Genomic DNA, 27532 nt, shown 5'->3' with positions numbered 1-27532 from the left:
CACTTGATTTCATTGCTGTGGAGACGCAGCTTTCAAACTCCCCAAAGCTTCAAAAGCTGCTGCCAATTACCGCCACTTGACTTAACCTCCGTCTCTAAACGAATAAACATGGAAATAAGCTCCGTCAGTGGAAGAAACTGTAGCGCTCTCTCACCTCACACTCACACTGACTGATTAGCATGGGCCGGCTATCCGGGCTGAAGTGAGTGGCTGTTTTTACAACTGTCACATCCTTGTTAAACGGACCCCCATCATCGGGTCGTTCTTTTGCCACCCAGTGTGTGTTTGTGTGATTGTGTGTCTGTCTGTGTGGGTTCAGCCCGCAGCAAAGGTGTTTATTTGACACAGAGCTGTTAAAACCACACAGGATGCCACACACACATATATATAAACTCTCACACACACACGGAGTGTCTAAAGCAGACGCCTCTTGATTTATTGGTGCCATCACTGAAGTACAGTAAAAAAACAATATATGTTTGTTTCATTCATGTTGTTCTACAGTTTATGAGATTATCCAGATCTCACATTTATTTCTGTCAGGTAAACATTATCATCCTGCCCTGTTTAATACTATTGAAATCCGGTACTGGGAGGATTTACTTACTCAGATACTATGAATCAAGTTTTAGATTTAGCAAAACTTGAAAGGGACTATTTCTTTGATAGAAAATAGTTTAAATGAAAACGTGTTCTCTAGATTATCCAGATTATCCAGACACTTTTTCTTCAAAGAGATGTTGCTGTTGACATTTTAGGGAATTTTTCAATGTTGTCATCTCCATTGTGTGGGGATGGAGCCAGAATAATCAGATACACTGCAGATATCTCAAAATATGGACAAATAAAACCCTAATTTTCTGCATGACAAGATCCATTTGGTGTAAGTGAGAAAAAACAAACCCTTTAAACTAAATTTTCTCAAGATGTAGATGAGGCTTTGAACACTTTGCAGTACATTTAGATGGCAAGAAAAGGTTGTGAAAGAGTTTCTTGAATGCACTCTTGTTTTTAATTATTAGCTGTGTTTTTAATATCCTGTTTGCCGGACTGGTTTGTCCTCTCTACTGTGTCTCTACTGTTGTACGAGCAGGAAGGAAGGAGGTGACTGACAGACAGCCACACAGGTAGAAACCAGCAGAACCAGGTGTTTAATGGACTTGATGAAAAACAGACTGAAGGAAACATCATCAGCCTTCAAGGAATGTTAAATTCCATGTCATGTCGGGGCTCTGCTTCGCTCGTGTTTGTGTTGAACTAGTCTAACAAAAGAGTTTTTTCTTCATCTTTCAAGTTGTGTTTCACCTTCAGGTGCGTTGTCACTCAAAACCACCACACAGCTTTTAGCTGGTCAGGAAACACCCAGTATTTAACCCTGAGTGTCACATTTGACTCTTTGTAGTTTTACTCTGTCTGTCTTGAGACTGTGCAGTGAAGATCACATTAAGACTGGCGGGTAAAGAGTTGCTGTTGAAGGTTTAAGCAGGACAACACCCAAAATATGTTTTATTAATCATTCAACAAGATAGTCAATGTTTGATCAAAGGGAGCGGTACTTTCTCCGTGTGTGTGTGAGAGAGAGAAAATTGTGTAATTGTGTAATAAAATATAAAACATATGACAACATACTATATACATTAGACAAGTGTGCAAAGATGTTGAAGTTTTAAAATTCAATGAGGTAGAGTCGGAGTATAAAGATGTGCAGATTCATCATCATGAGCAGAGTTTTTGAAGGAGCAAATCAGAGTGGAGTTTGGTTGAGACGGAAACTATAAAGCTGTTAGACAAAGGTGAGGTGTTGTAGAAAGTTATTGCTTTGGGTGGGAACAATTTCCTGTATTTCTGTCGCAAGGGCCGATACAGGAAATACAAGTACTGATCAGTCACAGTTATTGTTTCTAAAGAAGTAAATATACCAAAATCCTTTCTGGTATATTTAGGTTTTTTTTGTTTTTCAAAGGACACAAACCCGTATCGGCTTCGAAGGGAGTTTGTCTTCCACATGAAGGCTGCTGAGCAACAAAGAAAATGGGTTGACGAAATAACAGAAACACATTACTAAAAGACGCAATCCACCAATCTGAAGCTTCTGATAACATTTACATGAGACTGTAACTGAGAGTCGATCACATGATGCATGGTAATATGTTCATGTTATTTTGTCCACCCCCTGTATATACACAGAGACACACTGTTCTCATTTGTTACACAAGTGAGTCATCCGTTGTGATAACATTTAGTCCATTCACGGAGGATATGAAACAACAGTTTGTAAATGATATAAGCTGTTCATCCCAGAAACTTCAACCTTGGAAAAACTGACAAACTTGCAAATGTGCAGCATCTTCGAAACAAGCGAAGACAAACCGAAAATGTTTTTCAGACCACGACTTAAAGCAGCTTTGCCTTAATTATTCTGTTCACATATCAGCAAGAAAACTCTAGCGAGGATGATGAAGGTAGAGGAGATGTTTTTCTTGTATTTGCACAAGCAGAAAGTGTAAAGTTTTTGTCTTGCACAATATCCGACAGGACTCCTTCACAGTTTAGACAGATTAAAGGACATATGACTCACTGTAAATTAACATGTAATTACACACATGAATAAATACGGACAACAGAAGGTCTGTATAAATGCATTTACAGAGGCGATAAGACAGAATATGCTGCCTCAAGTTGACGTGTTTGATTTTGCATCACGGTGAGAGTATTGTTGCCGCCGGTGCAAAACTTTTTATCAATAAGCAGTGAAAACCAGCACTTGTCTGAGGTGTTGAAACCTCTGCTCACATTTTTTTCAGCTAAGAAAGAGAATTATTGAGGTAGAAATCTGCAGGTGAGCTAGTAGCTATAATCTGTGAAACCTCCTGAGAGAGTGAAAGTATGTGTGGGCAGATAGTAAAGGATTTACACACATCCAGCACACCACGTTGTCTCACAGTCATGTTACATGACCAGATTCCACAAGACCCGACAGTCAGAAAGTCAAATGACAGAGAGAGCTTTTGGCGATGAAGCTGCTCTCGTCAGACTGAGCCGATAGACGGTTGTTGCGACATATCGGGCCGATACTGTTTTTATGAGATAGAGTCATCTTGTTTACCGACATGAAGAAAGTTCCTCCCTGATCAGTCCAACAGAGACAATTTGAATTTATTCATTTGCTTGATAATTTGTTTTTGTAGTTATGGATGTAACTCATGCCAGTAATAACATTATATTTACCAAGTTACAGTAATAGCTGAGATCTGGGGAAACAGCAGCATCACTAAAAGGGAATCTGACAGACCAGAGCAGTCAGACGTCCAGGTTAGCCAAACATATTTGGAAGAGAAAACAAAAGCAAATAATAAAATCATTAACCTTTGCATTCACTTTCGATTTTACTTCCAAATGAAGCGGTTTAGATAATCCAGGCAAACCATTGACTTGTTTAATATCTAATCGTCTGGCCACTCGTGTTGCTTGTCGTAGCAGCGTCACCATGTTCCCAACTGAGCCAGAATGATCATTTAAAGGTGCAGGTGAGCTTAACTTAAACTTAAATAGTGTGGTGGTGCATTTAATGCTTTAAGTAATATATTAGTTAGGTATTAGTACAGTTACAGCAACTTCCATCAGTCTAGTTTCAGTCGTGACGTTGTTTCTCGATGTCCTTAATGTTCTGGCTGAAGCTTCGTCATTCACACGTGTGATGTGATGTCATATGAAACTCGATTTTAATATACAAAATTTTGCTGTGTGTTTTTCTGCATCTTTAGTTTAAAAATATCGGCCTCAGTATCAGTCTTCAAAAAGCTCCTGTCAGTACAACCCTGCTTCAGACACATAACGCCCTCGCTCACGCACACTCCCTCCTTCTCTCTCTAGCTCTCTCCTTCTCTCAGTTTCTCTCTCTCTCTCTCACACACACACACACTCTCTCACACACACACGCACACAACAATAGCAGCTCTGTGATGGGAGGAAGTGTTTGTTCAGAGGGTTGTTGGTTGGCCGGCCCCGTGCTGCTGCTGCTGCTGCTGCTGCTGCCGGGAGCCGCAGCAGAGCAGGAGGTGACGGTTGCCTGCTGGATGGAGGTGTGAGGCCATCAGAGTAGTCACACTGCAGGACCAAAAAACATCCAGGCAGGTAGGACCTTCCAGTAGCAGTGGTGTCAATCAGTGTTTGACTGTGTGGATTTCTCTCTGGGCTTGTTTGAAGGTGTTTTCTTCCGGTGATCACCAGATTTTGAACAGAAACTTTTGGCTACGGTGTTAATTTCTGTGTATTTTGTGAACTTTGTCATTTTTCCTTTACTTCAGTATCATAGAAAAGATCATCAGGAAAAAATGTAACATGCTCTCTGTGAGGATTACCACAGAAACCAGTTGATTTAACATTAAAATCGTGAAGAACAGAGGAGTAACGAGCCAAGACCTTTACAGTCTTATAAAAGAGCACTTAGCGGGGTTCATTTTATTGTCTGGTTAAAAAATTGGTAAAAATCTTGTAAAATTATTTATTTCCGATGACAACTAACATGATGAACAATGTGACGTCAAGTAAATACGTCTTCAGTAAGTTCGCAACTAACTCTAGTTTTCATTGTTGATTAATCAATCAATCCTCAGAAGACTTTATAATCGATTTAGACACAGATATTGATCATTCATAAATCTAAAAAATGTCATAAATAATTAAAAGCCCATCAGATATTACGTGAACCCAAACTTGCAAACGCATGGACAGCGTCTCAAACCCCAAGACTATCAGCACACCCAGTCAAAGACAAGATGACATATTGAGTAAGCCTACAACTGATGAGAGATTTCATTGATAAATGTTGGTTAAGACTTTATGATTGATTTACACGTGATTACTAATAAATCTATGTCATAAATAGTGACAGAGTCCATCAGATGCTACGTAACAAACCTCTCGGCCATTACGACACTCCGTAAAAGACAAAATTATAACTTCTATAAACACAGTAACCTTTGGACTTAACATCACATGCTGAAGAGTGATGCACAACAATGAGAAATACACAAGAAGTTTTTGTAAGTGACAGATAATAGATCTGAAGAAGTGATCTTCCTCTTTCAAACAGACTGAGTAAGATGTCAGACTTTATAGCTGATGGGCTTCTCACTGACTGATGTTCCTCTGGCTTTTTCTGAGCTTTTCTGAGCTCAAGTCCCTGCGGGTTTTAAATAGCAAAAGGTTTCAGTATTTATACCCCCCCCCCCCCCCCCGGAGAGGCGGGGCGAGGGCGCATCTCAGCAGGACAGGCCTGGCATTTGTGATGGGGGTATCTTAATGAAGGATATTTTCTGCAAGCTGCTGCTACTTGAGCTTCAACTATAGCAGAGAATTTGGGGTTAGCAGGAGTGGGGAGGGGGGGCGGTGCAGTCACTCAGATGAAGCTCAGGCTTGGGGGTATTAAAGAAAGACTGTAGGGATAGAGGGGTGTTTCACAGAGGTTTATTTTTAAGGAGTCTGTGGTATTCGGAGAGGACCATAGTCTGCATTCCTCCTGTTCCAAGGTTTTCTGCTGGGTCACCGTGAAGGACAGCATATGTCAGCTCCTCAAACAGCTGCTCTGGGGTCAGAGGTCACAGAAATGACAGCAGGGGCACACTGCTGTTTCAACTCACTCAGTGACCCACCGGCCTCTTCACACACTAAAATTAAGTAATCCTGAATAAATTAAATAAAGAAATTGAAGAGAATTAAATGAAATGTACAAAATGTTGTACCAGGAAAAACAATATGTGCAGTGTACATTTATCAATAATAATAATACAAGTTGTGTTAATGTGCATTAACATGGCTCAAATAGTCAAAGAGTTTAAACCAGGAGTGGATTGATTCATAATGGGATACAGTAGTGAAGGTTGTCCTTGTAATTCAATAGGTGATGCAGCAAGTAGAAGAAGCAAGTACGGGCTAAAAATATTGTTTGTTAGTTAGTGGGTGGAGGTAGTAATTATCTGGTTTGGTCTTATTAAATCTGGCACTAATACAGTTACTAGTGATTATCAGTGATATTCTGTCAGTAGCTTGAGTTAGTAGCATGTATAGTCACTAATATTGATATGGATATGGATGTAGCTTTTAGTGATTAGTGATTGACGGTTGCTGGTAGATGTACAAAGTGATATTCTGGTTAGTAGCATCTTATTTTGTAGCATATTAGTTACATCGTGTGTGTCACTAATATTGATATGGTCATAGATGTAGCTTTTAATTTTAAAATAATAGCAGTAGAGTTGAAGATTTAACTTACAGTAATGTGGCAGTGGATGTAATTAATAGCATGATGGTAACTGGTGTAACTAATATAGTGATATGGTGAATGAAACTAATAGTAATATGATATATGATAGTGGCTGTAACTAATAGTAAAGTAGTAGTTAGTGTAACTAATATTAATGCGTGTAGTGGATGTATCCAATGTAGTGGATGTATCCAATAGTAATATGGTAGTGGTTGTAACTAATAGTGATATGCTAGTGGATGTGCTAGTGGATGGAAGTAATAGACATATAGTAGTTGACATAACTAATAGTAGTGTGGATGCTGATGTAATTAAGTATGTGGATGTGGATAGCATTACAGCTGGATTTAGTAACCTCAGTAGAAGAGGTAGGTTTGGCTCAGGTGATTTGGATTCATAGATGTGGTAGTAAACTAGCAGTAGATTTCCCTGCAGTAACTACAAACAGTAGATGTTAACATCTTTAATAGAGGCGGATGTAAATGAGCTTTTTACTCCTTCTTCTCACCTCACAGCCGGATACTTCCTAACAGGAGAACCACAGTGGGAGCTGTAGGTCAAGCTATATTTAGTCGGTGCATATTAAGTGTAATCATGTCATTAATCTTTAGCGAGCAGGACCCTCCCGGTTGCAGTCCACACCCGACCTGGTTTTACAAAGGACACAGTTCATATGTATTTTAGTTTAGAAACCACTTGGAGTATCACTGCTCTATATCTGTACTCCCTTGACTGTGAGATTATATTTGAGCTGTTGCACTTGCAAAATGAGTTTGTTTTAAGTATATTGTTGCAGATTAGGTGTTATATATCTACTCTCACTTGTAATAAATGTCATGCGAAAGAAGATTTAGCACCTCTTTAACCTTTGCACACACTGTAAAATGCTTTTAAATGTCCATTTCACCGTCAATTCTTTTGTTAATTGCCCTGCCTGGAGTGCATATGTCATAGTCTTCCTCTGTATGTAATATGGGAGGGCGACGGCGGTGCCATATTGATATCTTTTGTGTTGTACGTGGTGTGTTTGCTCATCGAAAACAACGGTTGGTAAACTTTGATCGCACAATCATTCATCTGCGGTGACGCTGCTTGATGACTTGTTTTATGTGCTTTACTTTGTGATTACGTGGGCCAGCCAGCATTCTCGCTGTATAATGGGGTCACATGGGCTCTAAACAAAGCCTGTCTGCCTATCAAATCCTCTCGCAGTCCGGTGACAGCTCAGCAGTCTGCTCAGGTTGCCAAGCCTGCTGTCATAGCAACTGAGTCGGTGTAGATGGTTTGCTTCTCTCGTTGCTCTGCTGATGAAAGTCTGCTTGGTTTTGAATCCTGTTTTGACTATGTCACCATGTGGCCATATTACAATGTGAGCTTTGCACAGCACGATATGAGCAGTCAATCACTGTGTCAAGTCTGTTTTCCACTTTCCAACACTGGTATTGTCTATACTGTTCTGTCCTTGTCCATCAAAGAGGTTAAGAAATGTTTTTCCGTTTATTTCTCTGATAGCTCAATACCTCAAAAACTGGTTAACAGATTTAAATGAAATTTGGTTGAAACCTTATTTCCCTACTGTTCCTACAAATCTCATAACATAATATAATAATAATACACTCTACTATTTCATATGAATGCTTACAATCCAAAAAACACACGAACAGATTCAGTTTCCCATCATAACAGCACATTTTTTCACCGTTCCAACAGTATCAAATCAGTGAATATTGAAGGATACGTGATCTATACTCCTAACGTTTTCACCACCGTCATTGTTAATGTTTAGCGTCTCTTTTATCAAAGTTGCAACAGTACATATTGTGCTGCCAACTTTTTTTCTCTGTAGATCGACTTGTTAGATGTTCACTTTCAGTTTTGCCATTACACTCGCAGGAGAAGCGTGCAAAACACAGACCAGCATGCTTCCTCACATTATACAAATATGCAAATTTGAATGGAAATGTGCAGGCTGCAGTGTCTTACAGCTGTGTCTGTGTCTCTCTCCGTCTAGATTGAGAACATTGATGCCTGCCTCAGTTTCCTGGCAGCCAAAGGAGTCAACATCCAGGGTCTGTCTGCAGAGGGTAAGCTGGACTCCTGTGCTTCTGCTTTCACTGAAACAAAAGACCAGGCCAGACCAGGTCTAGCTACTAAACAAATGTCCTTTATGCTGAGGAAAAAAAAATATTAATGGCAGCTTGATCTGTTGAATCATTTTTATTGGCAAGCTCCTTTTGGCGGGACACACTACATTAATGCCAGACAGTACGCATTAAAACACGTAGGGGCTGATTACACCATACATAAAACTAATGTACCAGAACGCTCAAAATAATACAAAATGATGTCAAAGTAATGACAGTTAGAGAAAAGAAGTGCTGTCATAGTGCTGTCCTGAGGCGTTCTAGTAGGTTTAGCATTCATTTTGCATGGTTGAAGTGGCAAAATCTCTCCAAAAACTCTTCTCTTCATCCGCTTTTTCCCTTTTTTAACGTTCCATATTGTCTGTCTGACCTTCAGAGATCCGCAATGGCAATCTGAAAGCCATCCTCGGCCTCTTCTTCAGCTTGTCCCGCTACAAACAGCAGCAGCAGCAGGCTCAGCGGCAGAATTCCCATCCAACTCTCCCACCCGCAGCCCAGTCCCAGAGCACACATCCCCCCCTGACCCAGCAGAGCAGCGCCCCGGCCCAGCTCAGCCAGTCTACGCATGGGACTCCTGCCCTCACAGCCCAGAAAGCAGCACAGGCCGAGATGCAGTCCAGGTGAGGCTGGAGGTCGCTGTCAGCAGCCTGTTCGTGCAAACACTGGAGACTGGAAATAGTGGAAACGTAACCTTGAAACTGAGCGAAAGGATGTATTCCTCTCTTTCTTGGTGTTTTTGCTGTTCTAATCCATCATTTTGTCATATCTATCTTCCTGTTCACACTTCTTGTCATTTATAACAGTAAACCTGACCTCTCTGTCTCTGTCCTCTTCCATATCTCTCTTCTTTTTTTTCTTCTCCTCTAGGGATGTGTCTCAGAGTAAACTACTCAAGTTTTCCCTTGGTCAGAAAAAGACCTCTAGGTCAGCTTCTTCTGCCTTTCGGTTTTCTTGCTCCTCCCTCTCTCTCCTCCACCACCACACCTCCTCCTCCTCTCCCGTCCCATTCCCAGAAATAGGAAGGTAGACATTGCCCCTAATCGAGGATAACATTTCTTTTGTCCCGTAATGAGTTTCATGTTGTTTCTTTGTCTGCGATTAAGGGCAATCTCTACTACGAGCACTATCTAATATGCATGAGTGGTAGTGTTGAGCAGATAGGGGCTAAAGCTCCAGGCTCCGTTTTCGGACAACTCTGTCTGTCTGGCATCGCGCCTCATTTGGCAAGCCTGCTAAATGGGCTGTGAAAGACCTTTAGATAACCCTTAAGTAAGTGTGTGTGTTCTTGTGTGTGTGTGTGTGTGTGTGTTGGTTTTCTTGACAAGCACATCCCCCCCACATAATATAACATTAATAATTAACACAGGAAGAATCTGCGGCTGGAATGTGCGTTCATGATATGACGAAGTCATGTTGAGTCTTTTTGCATTCACATTTACCTCCTCTTCAGCATGCTTAGTCGTATTATGTGATGATGCACCTTGAAATTGGATTTAGGATGTGGTTTTGCATGCTGCCCATCCCAGATTCTGTTTGTATTGCACCTGCCCCATACCAGCTGCTCTCCAAAACAATGCAACGGCCCCACCTTCTGGTCTGCATGTGTAACTACAAGGTGAAGAGCTGGGATTCTCCCGGTACTCTTCATCCAAACTACTTATGTCTTTTCTAGCATGTTCTGTTTTAAAGGCCTCAGCTAAAAAGTATACAGACTTCCTTAAATTGAGTTAAATATGAGCAATTGCTTTGCTGTCAGCATCAGACAGTAAATATATGTTTTTAATGGATTTTAAAGAAGTGAAAGATTTAAATAAATTGTTTTTGCAACCATTGCAAAGAAAAGCAGATTTAATAGGTTGTGATTAGAAATATTGGCAATGCTCATTTTTTATATGGACAGACTATCACACAATCTTATTTTTTCTTTAAAAAAGTATAAAATAAATGCCTTAAATATGTAAATATACCACAATTTCTGTGCATATATGTACTAGAATTGAGAAACTATGATAATCAGAGATCCTCACACACAGCAGTAAAATTGCTGGTCTGGTGCAGGCAATGTGAAAGAATCAAAATGACGGTACACCAAAACCTGTTTCTGGACCAAATTCAAACTTCCTGGCGTTTTCTGTAATATGATATTCAGTTAGACATATTAGGTTTTTCATGTTGTTTTCATATGTGTGTGTTTGTGTGGCCTTTGGGGGTTTATTAGACTCTTGATAGTGGAAAGTGATATGAAACATAAGTAGAGTTTTGATATGTTGTAGTCCGTATTAAAACTATGAAATATATGCAGTTTTTCTTACCATCAAATTGATAATTTCTTGAAAACGTAGCCATTTCAAAGAAAGGAAGCCAGCTGACTGCCATAATTGAAAGTCAAATGATGATCTTAGGTTAGTCCGGACTAAATTATACGGTAAAAACCTATTACCTTGCTCTAGCTAGATAAATAACGGTCAGTCAAAGTGAATGGCATGCTGGAAATGAGAGTTTTTAAATTGTGCACAGGGGCTGAAAGAAAGAGCTGTAATCTGCTTATCAGCATCCGCCTGGCAGTCCCAGGATGATGATGATGATGATGTTGTCGCCACTGGTAAATTAGCATTTCATTAGCTGTCTGTGTGCCACGGCCTGGCTAGATTACAGCCCGGCTCGCGGATGTCACCAAAGGCAACAGGACGACTTACAATATGGAAACAAGGTGTCATAAATCTCACCAAGGCGTATACGTAGCCAATGTATCCTTTCTAATCCATGCGGAGAAGTAAAAGAACAGGATGTGTAATCTGAGGCTGTTGAGCTCACGGTGCCCCTGGGACCTGCTCTCCATCAGCCTTTCCAACCCGCTCAGATACGTCCACACCGCCGTGAGCTCATCTGTCTCCATTAGATTACCGTATGTGTATGGGGAAGTGGTGCCCAAGCAGAGCCGCAGGAAAAGCAAACAATAGCTGAGTTTACATTTGTTAAACAGTGTGTAGCTTCTAATCCAAGCCACAGACTTTCAGACTGAAGACTACCCAGATATAAACATTTATCTTGGGAACATTCACTGTTGCTGAAAGAATCTAAAATAGTAAGTGCTACAAAGCATAAAGAAAGACTGCAGAGATCAAGGAGGCAGTATGAGAGTGTGTTTAGTGTAGTCATCAGTTTCAGATATACTTGACCTTGCAGCCCAAATAGAGGGCAAAAAAACAACAACTCTCCTGAGTAAATCAATGAAGTTTATATTACGAATTCAGTAAAACACTTGATGTCGAGGTACTTCTAGAGTTCTGGACAGCGACTTTGACTTCTACTGAGGTCACAAACTTCAAATTCACAATGTGTTAAACAAAGCCAGTGTGCCAGTGCCAGTGTTTTGGCAGGCTATGACAGATCATGAATATTAATAGCTTAATTTGTGCAGCACTTTATCTAACAAAGTTACATAGTGCTTAGACAAAGAACAGAGAAACAATGCAAGACGGATATTATTTCTCTTATTTGACTATTCCTTTACATGGCAAGTGAATTCCTGTGGGTTAAACCTGTTTGTATAAAATGCTTATTAAATCTGTCACTCTCCAGTATCTGCATGGTCCCTATTCTCTCATTCCTGATGAAGCAAGACCCTCCTGTTTGAGTTAAGGAGCTGTAGACTAGACATGCGTCTGTCTGCAGCTGTCTGTGTTGGAGGAACCTGATGTGTTGCTTCATTGCAGGGCTGCAACTAACATTTCTTTTCATTATTGATTAACGTTTTTTTGTTTTTTTTTTCATAGTTTTGTCTACAAAATGTCAGAACACAGTGAGAAAATGCCTGTTTTAATTCCCTGCAGCCTGATTAATCAACTAATCGTTGCACTGTGTGAGATAAAGGCCTTATATTGAATTTACAGAAGTTCTCACCTTAGTTACTGTCATAAACAAAATGTTTTGTCCTTTTCATGACCCCTTTCTTTTCTTCCTTTCTTTAATTTATATTTCTCCCCTCTCTCTCTTTTTCCAATCTTCATCAGACTTCCCGGCCCCACAGCGAGGATGTCCACTGCTGGCAGTGACATCACTCCGAGAGGCTCGGTCAGTGCTGCTGGGAACAGACGTAGCCAGGGCTTCAGTGACAAGACCAAAGCCAATTCGCACCTGAACAAAGGTAAGCTTTGTGTACAACCACAGACAAGCACACACACTGACACACCTACAGTAGTTCTGGTCTCGGATGGCTGTAAATACCAACACCATAACATCATAACACTGATTTTATTATATCTTATAATAGTGATTGTTGAAGCAGAAGTTTGTGTGCGAGAGAGAAGGTGATTTCCAAATAAGAAAACACCTCACAGCTCTTAAACATGTTAACGTGGGTGTGTTTATTAATGTGAATTATGAAAACCCTGGGTGTTTTTTGTTATCACAGTTGAAAATGGCAGTTAGCTCTGTTGCTTTGAGACCAAGGGAAAGTATTAAATTGAGCCAGAAAATAATACATAGCCCTCAGCGTGCAATGCTGCACTGAAACAACTGTGTGCTTTGAAGAGAAAACAACAAAGAACACATGAGCATGAAATCAAGATGTTTTCAAGGCAAGTCAAGGCAAGGCAAATTTATTTATATAGTACATTTCAGCAACAAAGCAATTCAAGGTGCTTTACATAAAACATTAAAAGCATTGAGACAAAGCGCAAAAGAGACGCACCATAAAAGCACATTTAAATTCAATTAAAAAGAGTCATTAAAGAGCTAAGAGAATAGAAAATAAAAACAAGCTTAAAGATAATAAGACAGATGAAATACAAGAATACAGTGCAGTGTAAGAAATGAATCATTATTTGATTTAATAAAAGGCAGCAGCAAACAGTAAAGTCTTCAGCTATGATTTAAAAGAACTGAGAGTTGCAGCAGACCTGCAGTTCTCTGGGAGTTTGTTCCAGATATGTGAAGCATAAAAACTGAACGCTGCTTTTCCATGTTTAGTTTTGACTCTGGGAACAGAAAACAGACTTGTCCCAGACGACCTGAGAGGTCTGGATGGTTCATAACGTAGCAGCAGATCAGAAATGTATTTTGGCCCTAAACCATTCAGTGATTTATAAACCAACAGCAGTATTTTAAAATCAGTTCTTTGACAGACAGGAAGCCAAGTGTAAAGATCTGAGAACTGGAGTGATATGATCCACTTTCTTGGTCTTAGTGAGGACTCGAGCAGCAGCGTTCTGAATGAACCGCAGATATCTGATCGATGTTTTTTTAGGGAGACCTGTAAAGACACAGTTACAGTAGTGGTTGTTGAAATTCAGGACTCAGTCCATGACTACCCCAAGATTTCTTGCTTGGTTTCTGGTTTTTAATGTCAATTGAGGCTGAGTGCTGACTTTTAATTGTTCCTCCTCCTAAAACAGTTACTTCAGTTTTATCTTTGTTTAATGGTAGAAAATTCTGGCACATCCAATTGTTGATTTGTTCAATGCACTTACTCAGTACTTGGTGATAAATTTATGTAAATTTGTGTGTCGTCTGCATAATTATGGTAACATGTTTTGTTGTTTTTCATAATCTGAGCCAGTGGAAGCATGTAGATGTTAAATGGAAGAGGCCCCAGAATGGAGCCTTGGGGAACTCCGCATGTCATTTTTGTCTACTCACATGTATATTTACCTATAGACACAAAGTAGTCTCTGTCCGTAAAGTAGGATTCAAATCAGTTTAGTACCGTGCCCGAAAGTCCAATCCAGTTTTCCAGTCGGTTTAGTAACATGTTGTGGTCGACCTTGTTGAATGCAGTATTCAGATCCAGTAATACTAAAACTGAAATTCTGCCACTGTCGTTGAGGACCTTAACTAACTGCTGTTGTGTGGTCGAAATCCTGACTGGAAGACATCAAAACGGTTGTTTAGTGCCAAGAAGTTGTTCAACTGTTGGAAAAACAGCTTTTTGAATGATTTTCCTTTAAAAACGGGAGGTTTGATACGGGCCTATAGCTGTTCATTAGTGAGGTATCTAAATTGTTCTTTTTTTAAGAGTGGCTTGATGACGTCAGTTTTCAGAGCCTGAGAGAAGAGATGTGTTTACAATTTGTAGAATATCTGAGGCCATGCAGTTTGAAACATTTTTTAAAAAGCCTGAAGGCAGAATATCAAGGCAGCATGAGGAGGATTTCAGATGTTGTATAATGACCTCCAGGTTTTTATGGTTGATCGGATAAAATTGTGTCATACTACTTGAATTGATTTTAAGTGTACACAGGGACAACGCATACCCTGTACCTGATAGACTTCTTGTCTAATTTTCTGAATTTTGTCACTGGAGAACGAGGTAAATTCATTGCAGGCCCCGGTGGATAGAAGTTTAGATGCTACTGACAAAGGAAGGTTTGTTAGCCTGTTGAAAGTAGCAAAGACACGTGCATTATTATCGTTTTTGGTGTTGATGTCAGAGAAGAATGATCAGTTAATAAATACTCACTAGCTTCCTTTTAATGTCTAGTGGAGGTTAATTCTGAACATACATTGCTTTTATCTCACATCATAATGACAGAGCCTTTATTCTTAATGCCTTTAGAGCCTTACTCTTGACCTTGCTATGAGAAACATTTAGATGCTGAAATCAATGCACAGTCCTCTGACTTGACAGCCTGCAGCCTCAGTGACAGCACAATATAAGTAAGGAGCTACGGCCACATTGTATAAGGTGAGGTGAGGTGACAAGCTGTGTTTTATTGGAGTGTGTGTTAAGATGTTGTGACTTCCAGTTGGCCGGTGTAGACAGACTGTGTTCATCCCCACAGGTAAGCTGGAGTCAGGTGCAGTGCAGACTCAGTACTGATCTGAACTGTTTAGTTCATTTATGCTTGTCTTTTTTAATTTATTTGAGATTTTACTCAAAGATCGAAGCATTTTGAAACAGCGATTTAATATTTTTGACTTGATTTATCATGACACTTTATTGTAATTTCTACAAAGAAGGAGACCATGGTGGAAATGATTGGATTTGGTCTCATGCAACAGTATTTTTATTGCTTGGATAATTCAACAATACAATAAGTTTATTATATGGTCATCAGTTTTAATTACTTCAACTTAGTTTCTACAAAATCATGTTTTTTCTGTCAGTCAGTGTGGTATAGCGAACAGCTCGAAATACTACAATACCCATGAGCCTCAGCTACGATATTGCAATTGGGAACAAAACGCTGCACGATAGTTGCTGAATTCATCCAACACTGAATCTCTGAATATATTTAAATTTCTGAATATTTTATCAAGTTTCTACAAAGTATAATCTTCATCTTACCGTTAGCGGTGGTTGCAAATAGAATTTCAAGCTCTGTGATTGGATGTTTCTCACTAAAAAATGCTTCTTGGGAGATGTAGTAAACTCCAAACTGCTCTGACCCAGTTTAACTCGTTCTACCCAGTGTTAGTGTTCTGCTGCATACAAAGTGAGTCTCTTTGGCAGTGTATTTAGTAAGACCAGTGTTGAAATAGCTTCTGTCACCACTCAGTGGGCCAAGGCTTTATATAGACTGTGTTAGTGTTCACAGTCTAAACTCATTACCCTGTATTAGACAGAGAATTCTGACCGCCCATAGAGAGAGGCAGGGCGAGAAAGTGAGAGAGAGTGAGAGTGTGTGTGTGTGTATGTGTGTGTGAGTATGTGTGAGGGGAGAGTCTGTTGTCTGTGTTTAAACAGTGACAAATTAACTAGGACCAACACTGTGAACAGCACTGTGGGGCGTTTATTCTGATGCGCTGCTCCACTGGAGACGGGGAAGTTTTTTAGCGGACAGATACGTGTTTGTAATTATTAGTATTTCAGTCAGAGACACATGAAGGAATTAGCCATTTATAGCAAGTGGTTATACACATAGATTTGACTCAATGTGGACTATTTGACAGACCTGAATTTGCACCCGATGCTGTTAAAATTTTAATTTTTCACCACAGCTTCCAGATGAACATTTAATATCCAGGAATTCACATTGTAGACACTGACTTTCTCTGTAACAAATATTAGCTTTTGACCTAGTCTCATTTTAAGACAGACTTGAAAAAATATCCTTTAAATTAAATTAAATACCAAAAACTTATCACATAAGGAGGAGGAGGAGTGGTGGAAGAGGCTGCAGCGGCAAACAGTGTCGGCATTAAAGTATCAGCAGAATAGATAGTGAGAAGTGTCAGGATAGAAAGGCTGATCTATACACCTGTATGAATGTGACTGGATGTTATTAGTTAGCTGGTAGCCATGCATCTCACGAATGAGCCACTGATGGTGAAGCATGAATGAAACCGCTGATGCCAATAAGCTAGTGCAAGAGCGACTTAAGTGCTCTGCTTTAAACTAATGCAGAGTTCCATTTTAATTAGCATTAGTGCAGTAGTAGTACTATTAGTGTGAATAATAGTGGTAGGAGTTGATGACCAGGTGATTTTTAGTTTGCTCTGAGACAGAAAAATATAAAATAGAATAACCAAAAGTACCCAGGTAGACAGTATTAAGCAGTAATTACTACAAAAGTCACTGTTGCTCATTTTATGTGAAGGTCTGAGAATTCATTCAGCAGTGGGAGTGTGTGTGTGTGGGGGTGTGTGTGTGTGTGTCTGTGTCTGTGTTTTTACGGGAGCAGTGGGCCATATGATTGGCAGCAGGTAGAATGAGAATCCTGGTTGACCCCCCTCCCTCCCTCTGCCCATGTTGTTGACATGCTGCCAAGCCCCTCCCCCTCTGCCATAGCGCTACACCACACTCCTCCTCCTCCTCCTCCTCCTCCTCCTTCCACCTCTGCCTCCCCCTGCACTCTCTGGATGGTTGGCCATGGTTTGGGACTCTCCTCTCCTCTCCTGTCCATCCTGTCCTTGTTTCTGGAAGTCTGCTGCTGCACCCATGAGGTTTGTCAGCTTGCACTTGTAGATCAACTCCAGCTAGGACTGCAGGTTGTAGAGATAGAGATAAATATCTTCAGCTTTGCATTTAACTGTTAAAAGAGTGGTAACAGGTTCAGTCAGTTTTACTGGTTGGTTGCTGATAATGTATGCATTTTTGATGCTGCAGGGGTTTTGTCAATGCAGTTTCCCTTTTTGTGAGTGAGTTTGATTAGTAAAAGTAATGGGATTGTCGTAGTTGTAGTTGTTGCCAGGATATTGGCAAACAAATTAGACAACACCTGACACTGATTTCATATGTTTTTTTTTATTTTTTATCAAGTTGTCATTATGCATCTGACCATGTCTGTCTGATATTACTATAAGTTTTTTTCTCAATAACATAGTGAGATTTACATGCTACACATTATGTTCTACATGCATGTTTTGAAATATTGTTGCCGCAGGTTCAAATGGTTAGAGAGACACCTGCAGCTTCTATTGTTTGGCCAGATCTGTTCTGTGTCAATGGCTGTGACACCAGAACGGAGTCACGTCACCGCACTGTAAGGAAACCGACCTGAATCTTCTCTTCTGCTCTGTGTTAACACAAGGTGACAGAGTCCGGGTGACACAGAGCAGAGAGACAGAGACAGCAATGGGCACCTCCCGGTTGTGTCTTGTGTGTTTATGCATGTGCACGCTTTTTGTTTGCCCATGCATTTCTGCTTGTGTGTATGTATGTGTGTGTTTGTGTGTGTGTGTGTGTGTGTTTGTGGCTGTTGCCCTTGCAGAATGAATAGCCTTCTGATGAGCTGTAGCGTCACTGTTTGAGTGTATTCATGTGGAGAAACTTTAAAAAGTTTCGCTCTCCGCACAAAAGCCGGCTGTCCCTCTCACTTTTGGGAGCACAATGACTGAGGAGGGAGAGAGAGAGAGAGCGAGAGCGAGAGAGAGCAGGCTTCTGAAATCGGAACATGATGAGTAAGCAAACACCTGCAGCCTCAAACTGCGTGCCTGTCCACGTTCAGTAACTTCTGCAAAAAATTATAAACTAAATGTACATGAAGGTGTCAGTAAATGAAATAAAGCTGACCAATCAGGGAAAAAACTGTTCTCACAAGGCTCTCTCTGTGCAGCACGTGTGAAACCTTGGGTTTTAAAGCACAAACATGTTTTCAGCCTTGCTATATGTGAGTGACTTGTGTGTAAGTAGGGCATTTTCAGGTCAGCAATTTGGTCACTGACTGACTGAGAGGGTTTAGCTTAATGTCTTGTGACCAGTGCGACCATGAGAGGGGTTGGAGGGCTTGTGATGTCTAAACAGTGTCAGCCGACGTTACCTCTAATGCATTTACTGCTTGTTTTTTTGTGCGCAAATGTGGTCACAGTGCTCCGATGAGTGCGTTTGCTCTGGTCCTGCTCCGGTCCTGCAACTGTACTGAGGGTAAAGCGTTTGAAGTTGCTGAGCAGAACAAACATCCCCCTCCCCTCCCTCCCCTCCCTCCCACAGACATGTACACACACACAGAGAGAGAGAAGAGTGTTGACACTTGTGTGAAATTACATGGTTTTGCTCAGTTTTAGATGGGTATTAACACACAGGGAACACACGCAGAGACACATGAGTGTGACGATCCGTGAAAAGAGCTTTGGGTCCACTCCGCCTGATTTCCCCAAATGCCTTGATGTTATCAGGAGGCTGTGAGAGAGGAGAGGGCAGCTGGAGCGACCCTCAGACACACTCAGAGGGTGAGACAGGTTTTTTATGGCAGACAGGAAGTGGTGTGGTGGTCTGTAATCCTTTTCCTCTACTATCATTTTCTGCTCTTTATTTTAATCTCTAATGACTGCTGTAATTAAGCAGTTGAGTCGTAAACACTGAAATTCTTTCAACATGTTTCCTCAAGTAGACAGCTCAACCAGCGCAGTGAATGAGGGGCAATGAGGAGTTTAATTTCAGGATTTGGCCCCAAGGCTGCACCAGGGTCTTTAGGTCAGTGACCCGTTCTTAGGGCAAGTTAAAAGTATTCTTTGTTTATTTTCAAAGGAAAAGTGATTCCTGCATTTTGTGCTGATAATGAAAAGTTTGTGAAAACTTGTGAGCTTCCTTGCATCAAGTTTCCTGAACTTACAATAAAGTGTATTTCCTTTAAAAATAAGAACCTTTCTCAGCTTGAGGAAGAAATAGCTGAAAAGTGTAAACAGCTTTAATGTGACATCTAGATTTCATTAATTTGTGACCGAATTATGTTATTTATGTGTTTGAAGTGTTGAACCTTGTCTGGAAACTAACATCCTAGCTGCTTTTGATTCTGAAAGCGAGTTTATGATGCAACAATGTCTAAGCCCATCACTCTAGTGTCACTTTTGACCCTGGGCATGTTGAAGATTGACCACCTTCTCTCACCCATGGCAGCCTAACTGGAGCGTGTCAGTCCAGGTCACCGGGTCCAGTCATGACAACCAGCAGCTGTCCCCAGTGTCCAGGGCCTCTCCATGTCCCGCCTTTCTTCTCCTGTCCCTTTCTGACCCGTAATCCAAGCCGACCCCGTTCACGGACAGCACACATCGTCCTGCTGGCCCCCATCAAAGCTTCAGTTACATCCCAAACCTGTAGTCCCAGTTCCCCTTTTTTTCTCTCTGCCTGCTCCATAATCACAGCAGGTCCCCCTCTCATTCAGTCGTCTCCAATAGGAAGCCAGCTATTAGCAACCTGACCCACTTTCCCAATCGCTAACTGCTAGCACGGCTAATTGGGCCCTAATCACTTCCTAATGGCTCCATTGTTTCAGGCTGCTCTCGCTAAATGCTAAACAGGGGAGAAAGGAGAGGCGGTAAGGGGGTGCCTATTTCCAATTAGGGCATGAAAGGCGCTGAAAAATGAAATAAAGTGGAGAAACAGATGAGAAAGGGGTAAACAAGTGGGTTGAGTGTTTAATATTCTGCATAAATGCTGACTTAATGAGACAATATGAATAACATATGAATATGGAATTTAACGCTGCTAGCGTGAGTTAGAAGAAACTTTACTAATAACTTAATGGACTCTGTGAGTTATATGATCATTTTTCAGTGTGCACTATTAAAATAGAATATAATGATTCTATAAGCGCCGTCTTAAGTCATTTTTGTCGATTATTGAGATGTGACAGTCTTATTTGTTTTGAAAAAAATGAAACAAAATGAGAAAATTAAACATTTTTCTAATACAAATCAGCTTGTTTCAAGACTTTTCTAAAATCAGATATCATTTGTCTTTATTCTAGTGTGGTAAGCTGCCTTATTCTGTCTTATTTCAAGATACAGACACCTGTTTTAAGAAAACAAGAAAAGGACTTAATAATTATTGAAAAATGACGTCTTAAGATGAAGATTTTAGTGCAGTGTGATGTATTAAGACACTAAACTCCTATTGGTCTGAGGGGATTACAGTTACACGAGAAGGCACAAGATAGCAGCAGTGACTTCAAATATAAGTATGTGAGTGTGTGTGTGCATGTTTTGGGTGTGTGTGTGTGTGTGTTTGTGTGTACAGAGAGAGGTGTGTGTGTTTCAACGGAACTGTTATGATTCATTCCAACCAATACTCCCTTCACAGGCCCTCTCTCTCACTGGCCGTTGGTGTTTGAATATTCAAATGTTACTGGTCTGAACTCTCTGCTTCTGGTAGCTCAGCTTTGTACACACACACACACACACACACACACACTGACAACCTCAGCAGCAGCCCTCAGGATACTTTATTTCTCACAGTGAGGACAGTGAGTTACACCAGGAATTTTCAGCTTTTCTCCTCTTGCTCCTTCAGTTCTTGGTAAGTTGAGATGCTGCTGAGTCACTTGTTGCAGATTTACCAAAACATTTTTTTTTTTTTTTTTCTTGGGTGATAATTCTGCAACTGTGGTTTAGAGGAGCATGTTTACACAAGAAACACTAGTAACTCTGAGGCTTTCTGTTCTGTTCATCTCCAGGTTAAATTGTTTTCCCCCTGCTTATGAATTTACAAGGATCTGAGTACATGTAACCAGATGTAACCAAACAATGTTTCTTTGTAAAGCAGAGGGACGCTGACCAAAAGCAGCCCATATAAGTCCAAGCCTTATAAGTGCAGCAGTGCTGCTCCTTGACTCAGCCTGCTTGGCAAGACTTTAAAGCACTTGAGCCTGCTCCTCATTGTTTTTATAAACAGTTTGTGATGGGCTCCATTCATTGTTAGTGCTAAGGGGTTTTTAACAGTTTTGGTGGTTAGCTCTAAGGAAAGTAATGGCACATTTGGCTATATCAACACAGACCACCTCCAGGCCCTTATAAGGCCACTTTGTGTGGGGTCAAAGAAGACTCAGCATCTGGTTTCTCTTCTCTCCCCCAGATCCTCCCTCTGCGTGACTTTTCCTCCTAATCTGTACCTTCCTATCTTATTGTTTATTGAAATGTCTCTTTTCTGATGCAGATTCCTCAGAGGGCGTGACCTCACAGCCTTCGTTGATGACTGAGCACGCTCCGTCATCTGCGGTGACCGTCAGCTCCTCAACCAGCATCCCTGCCGCTACCTCCGCCCTGATTCCTTCATCATCCTTGTCGTCATCATCATCATCATCCTCCTCCACAGCCATTCCCCAGCCCAACAGCAACGGCAAGCCCTGGAGGAGTAAGTCAATGAGCTCCAAGCACACCTCCTCTCCGTCTCCCTCCTCCACCAGCAGCCCCTCGTCTGCCATGCAGTCCGTAAAGCAGGAGAAGGACACTGCTTGTAAGGCGACAACCGAAGCTCCTCCTAAGGTTGTCGCTCAGAAGTCGATGCTGGAGAAGCTTAAGCTCTTCAACAGTAAAGGAAGCTCCAAATCTTCCACCTCCTCCAATGGAGTGGGGGCTCAGACTGACAGTGCTGCACCAGCCAAGCAGTTAGTAGCGGGGCAGGTGGAGAGAGCCGAGACCGGCTCTAACACCGACCCCCTGGAGGACGACGATGGCAATGTACGCCCGGGAATGAACGGGACTAGCAATGGGGCTGCCTATGGAGCAGCTCCCTCAGCAGGTACTACTGTTGCCACAACAGCCAGCAGCCCCAAAATTGCCCTGAGGGGCATCGCCCAGCGCACTTTCAGCAGAGCTCTGACTGCCAAGAAGGGCTCTGTCAAAGGCCCTGAGAAAGACAAGGACAAAGAGAGGGGGAAGGAGAAGGAGAAAGAGAAGGAGAAAGGGAAGGAGGCGGGTAAACGAATCTCCGTCCCCGACAGGGCAGAACTCAGGGGGGAGGAGCCTAAGGAGGAAGTAGCACCTGTTGCTGCAGACACAGACAGCTCAAACAAAAGGACCTCTAAAATTGCCAGCTTCATTCCCAAGGGGGGTAAAGTGGCCAAAAAGGAGAGTTCCACCCCTGCACACAGCGGAATACCAAAGCCAGGAGGCAAAGCCCCGGGAGTCGGGGGGAAAGCCTCCTCAGTGGGGACGAAGGAGGCCGGGGAGAGGCCTCGGAGCATGCGGTTAGGAGGGGGTCTCGCTATGCACCGCGGTCCTCTGGACAGAGACAGGGACAGCAGACACTCCAGCTCGACCTCCAGCCTGGCCTCCACAGAGGGGAAGAGCAGCGCCGCCCCCGTGGCGGGGGGAGGCACTACGCAGAGCACAGCCAGCAACACGGTCAGCGTGCAGCTACCTCAGACTCAACAGCACCACAGCCACCCCAACACAGCCACCGTCGCACCTTTCATGTACAGGTGAGATCATACAGACTGGGGTGGGAAACACCTGTTACAGCATCAGGACTTAGTTTCTAAACTAAATAATTGTGACTAAATGAGCATCAAACAGAGCTCAAAATAGTTGAGTCTCCTGTTAACTTTAATGATAAAATATGTCAATTCTTAAAAAGAGAAGGGGAAACATACTGAAGAGGACAAGAGACAAACAAAAGATCAAGGAAATAATGGGGACACTTCTACTGCACCATCTTGAATACATCTGGAACATTAAGATCCACATCAAATATAAAAAGCCAAATTAAATGCAGTACAAAGTAAGATAAAAACTAAAAATGAATTGCGGTTTCCAGAGTCATTAAACCATTGCACATTACACATCTTACCCAAAATAGTCTTACACTCAGCACATTTTTCAGAATTGGTTATGTTTGTGACTACTATTTGTTTACTGCAGCATATTTGTTCATTCATATACCTCATAACAGTTCTGGGTATTCTTGACACTCTAAGCTTTTAAATAACTACAAATTGGTGTGTAACACGTGTACTATGTGACCAGGATTGGAAAGTCAAAGTTCATGAGAACGTCATCACACGTTTGATGTTTGATTTTTATGACAGCATCTGAAAACTTAAAAAAATCGGAATCCATCACTTTGAGAAAGCTCGCCCATCTGTGAACCGTTAACCAGGAATGTCACATCTGTGTTTGTTCGAGCGTGTTTGCATGTGCGTATTGTCTGCATGTGTGTGCACATGTATCTGGGCGAGTATGTGTGGATGTTGTGTGCCTCTGACCTCTGTCCTGGTCCCAGTGTGATAAGGAAAGAGGTTCCTCTCGCTCTCAATAAGGTCCTTTCTGTCAGCCAGTCATTAGCTTCCTGACAATTCCTGCACTGCTGCCCTTTCCTCCCCCTGTACATGCTGACCTGTAGCTAACCAGCCCACCTCCCCAATACACCCCCATCCTCAGTACTCAGAAACTTACTTTTTTGCCGTATGCCTGTCAGATACCATTATCACTAGGATTATACCACCTCACCCTGTCAGAAAGATATGTTTGACAGTAAATAAAAGTTCAAAGTTGTTAAAAAAATGACGTTTTCTTTAACTTGCTAAGGCCTGGTAAACTAAAATAATGGATACCAGCTAAAAGAATTGTTAGAACATGTAAATAAAGTTTTCACCAATGTTAAGTCAGTTGCCCAGAAGTTAGAAAAAGCAGTTTAGATGTTGTAATTATTTGTAGAGCAGTGTACCAGGCAGTCTAGTGGTTTTGACAGGCTCACACTCAGAGAGAGTGTATAGTAGTCAACAAGGACAAAGTCTTGTATCAGGCAAAGACCAAAGGCTGCATATAACCCCAGGCATTCAAACGTCATCGTCTCAAAAAGCTACCAGCCAGTGCAGCGGGTGAACTGTATTGATTTATCCTTCAAAGACAAACTTTACTGGCATTTGGGGCTTAGCAGCCATTCATATTGGACCCTGGTCACAAGACTTGAAACACAGCAGATTTAATTCTTAATCAGGGTTATCCCTGTTCCGTGACAATTTGCTGAATATTAGGTTCCCGCTAAATGGGCAATAATTCAGAATCGATGATTTCCTCCCTTTGATCCTTTGTACAATTTGTTTTTCTCAGATCCCACACAGACGGCGAGGGAACAGTGAACACTGAGACCGGCTCAGGAGGAAGAGGTGGAGACGTTTCCTTCACCAAGACCAGCCAGACCTCCATCGAGGACCTTTCAGGTGGGTAATCGCTTCACACTAGTGCAGTCTGTCTTTGTTCGGAGTTGATGTATTATGTGTTATTGTGCTGGTAAATCTTTCTGAGCTTGGTTTTGTTTGTTTTTTTTGTCTCACTCAGGTGAAGACCCAGAGACGAGGAGGTTGCGGACTGTCAAAAACATTGCAGACCTGCGGCAGAATCTGGAGGAGACCATGTCCAGCTTGCGAGGAACTCAGGTCACACACAGGTAAAAAAAATATCTACTAAACAAAAGTAACAAGTTACTTTTAAAAGTGTTTTTTTTTTAACCTATCAAGTCAGCACTGTTCATAAGGCAGCCATGGAAAACAAAACTCTACTGTTTGGGGATCATCAAAGTGTAGCGCCGTACAATGGCTGCTACGGCTGAATGGTAAACAGGCTAAATCAGGCTAACTGCTGGGGATTTGAGTCAGTGACTGAACTGCCTCATGGTCAGCAGACTGTGTCCGTCTAGGTTTACAGGTATTACCTCTTTTTTTTTTCTTATTGCTGTCTCATCCTTCTTTTGAGGGATCTTTTGCTTTGATCACAGGGCATGTCTTTCATGTCGTCTTTGATTCAGGTTTAGCTCTAAACTCGTTCCCTCCCACAGAATTTTGACCTCTGCTCTGGCCTTGCGTCTCAGTGCTGACCCAGCTGTCCACATTTAGTTTAGGCTCCGTTGTAAGCTTGATATGCCCTGTTTTTTCTTTTTTTTTTAGGCCATGAGAAAGGATCTCTTATCCGACATACAGTATTTAACGGAAATCTGTTAAATAATGATGGTGCCTTGAGCCAAGGGACTCTGGTTTTGGTGATGATCCAAATGTGTTATCTCCACTCTTAGACAAATGCAGTCATTGGAGATAACTTTTTATCTGTACTGTAACTGAAACTGAAACTGCAGGTAGAGATTTAATTACAATTCATTAAGCCACCATTGCATATATTATTTATTTTTCATTACTGCATTTATTATTATTGTAATTATCTTATTAAGCTTCATTTATTCAGGAAATCAGTGACATCAAGATCTCTGTTTCAAGAGAACCTTGAGAACAGATCAGACCAGCAGGAGGAGGTTTTTCTCTTCAAGTATCTCTTAGTTATAATAATTGAAGAAAAAATTAAATTTACATTGATATCTCACATTATGTATGTAATGTGTAATCTCATTTCTCTCTGTCTCCTTCTGCTCTTCCTTCTCAGCACCTTGGAAACCACCTTCGATGGCAGCGTCACCACAGATATCAGCAGTAGCGGTGGCAGCAGCAACAGCAGCGGAGGAAGTCGAAGCATCCTCAGCCTGACCTCTACACGCCCCTCCCTGTCGTCATGGCGACTGGGCCAGTCCAGCCCTCGCCTGCAAGCTGGCGATGCCCCCTCTCTGGGGAACAGTTACAGCGGCCGGGTGGCTGGTGGCCAAGGAGGGCGCTACTTGTACCCTGGGCACCTCCGACGGCAGCTGGCTGGCAGGGGCGGAGCCCTCTGCAGCGTCGACCTCGGGGATCGAGCCGGCGAGGACATCGACCTCGACGGGATCGCCATGGAGGTCACCGGATACATGAGCGATGGAGATGTGCTGAGCAAGAATGCTGCACGCAATGATGATGTCACCAGCGGGTGAGTGGACTATGCTGATGGAGGTTTTGAAGTCTTTACTGCTGAAACAAATATTCAATGAAACAATTAGTATATTGACAGAAAGTTAATTGACAGCAATTTGATAACTGATTGTCATTTCTCAAGCAACAATATGAAACATTTGCAGGTTTTAGTTTCTCAAATGTGAACTTTTTCTGCTTAAGTCTGTTTTATATCATTTCTACATTTAATATCTTTGTGCTTTGGACATTTGACAGACAAAACAATCAATTTGAAGCCTCTGAGAACTTGTGTGGGATTTTTATTATTTTATAGACTAAATAATGAATCAGTTAATTAAAAAAAACACAAATCAACAAATGAAATAGAATTTATAGAACATAGAGAGTGACTGATTAAACTTCAAAATTTGAGCTCTGTTGAGATAATTGATAAGTTGCTAACTTGATCCATTGTGTAAGCCAGTTAACACAGCAGCTGATTCTGTGTTCATAGGCATCAGGAACCTGGTGGTGGCAGGCTGATATACAATACTTCTAGGATTAATCTGTATTTACAATTTCTGCCAGTGAAAATGATCATCTATTTATGTTGACATCCCTTGGTAGGCGAGCCAAAAATCAAACACTGGCTATAAATATCCTCTGTAACTCTTTCTCTTAAATCTAAGCCTCTAAAATGATATAATTTATTGTTGTCTTTGAGACTTATACACAATTTCAGAAATGACTTATTTCAACTGAGGAATCTTTTCAGTTGCTTAGTATAGTGCAGTACTATACTGTATCACTACTATTATGGGATCCTCATTTGATGGTGGAAATATGGTATTGTGGTTGATCATAACATGAGAAATGATCATTAAAAAACTGAATTAAGTGCTTAGGAAAAAGAAGGGGAGGAAATGAAAAAAAGCACAACACTATAATTTCCATGTGATTGATGTGACCATGTAGACTGTGTGTTTTCTCAAATGCGAGCTCGCCAGAAGGGGGCAGTAGTGTTCCTTCTTCACTGTTCCTGTGATCCAAGTATCAAGACAAATATCTCACAGTTCAGCCTCAGTAGTATGAGCAACATTTATTCTGTATAGCTTAGATCCCACAAGTATCCCGTCTCTCTGTCTGCAGACACTGATATGCTGATAACCTGTTTATTTGCTCCCTCAAAGCCAGTGTCCGTGTTGTAACAGGCCCCT

General features: G+C 41.5%; 1 protein-coding gene across 4 annotated transcripts in view; it reads left to right on the top strand.

Moving 5' to 3' along the window:
- Positions 1-27532, top strand: part of nav2a (neuron navigator 2a) — a 230069-nt gene that overhangs the window by 144341 nt on the left and 58196 nt on the right. For all 4 annotated transcript variants that reach the window (XM_042412852.1, XM_042412867.1, XM_042412859.1 and 1 more), the window contains exons 5-11: positions 8277-8349; positions 8786-9029; positions 12423-12556; positions 21722-22988; positions 24619-24728; positions 24847-24955; positions 25939-26352. In XM_042412852.1, coding sequence (XP_042268786.1) covers positions 8277-8349; positions 8786-9029; positions 12423-12556; positions 21722-22988; positions 24619-24728; positions 24847-24955; positions 25939-26352 — 2351 coding nt within the window. The remainder of the gene's footprint in view (positions 1-8276; positions 8350-8785; positions 9030-12422; positions 12557-21721; positions 22989-24618; positions 24729-24846; positions 24956-25938; positions 26353-27532) is intronic.

The sequence above is a fragment of the Thunnus maccoyii genome, chromosome 1, assembly GCF_910596095.1.
Source record: "Thunnus maccoyii chromosome 1, fThuMac1.1, whole genome shotgun sequence".
Lineage (NCBI taxonomy): Eukaryota > Metazoa > Chordata > Actinopteri > Scombriformes > Scombridae > Thunnus > Thunnus maccoyii.
Note: the sequence above shows the minus strand (reverse complement) of the source record. Positions and strands in the feature narration are given on the sequence as shown.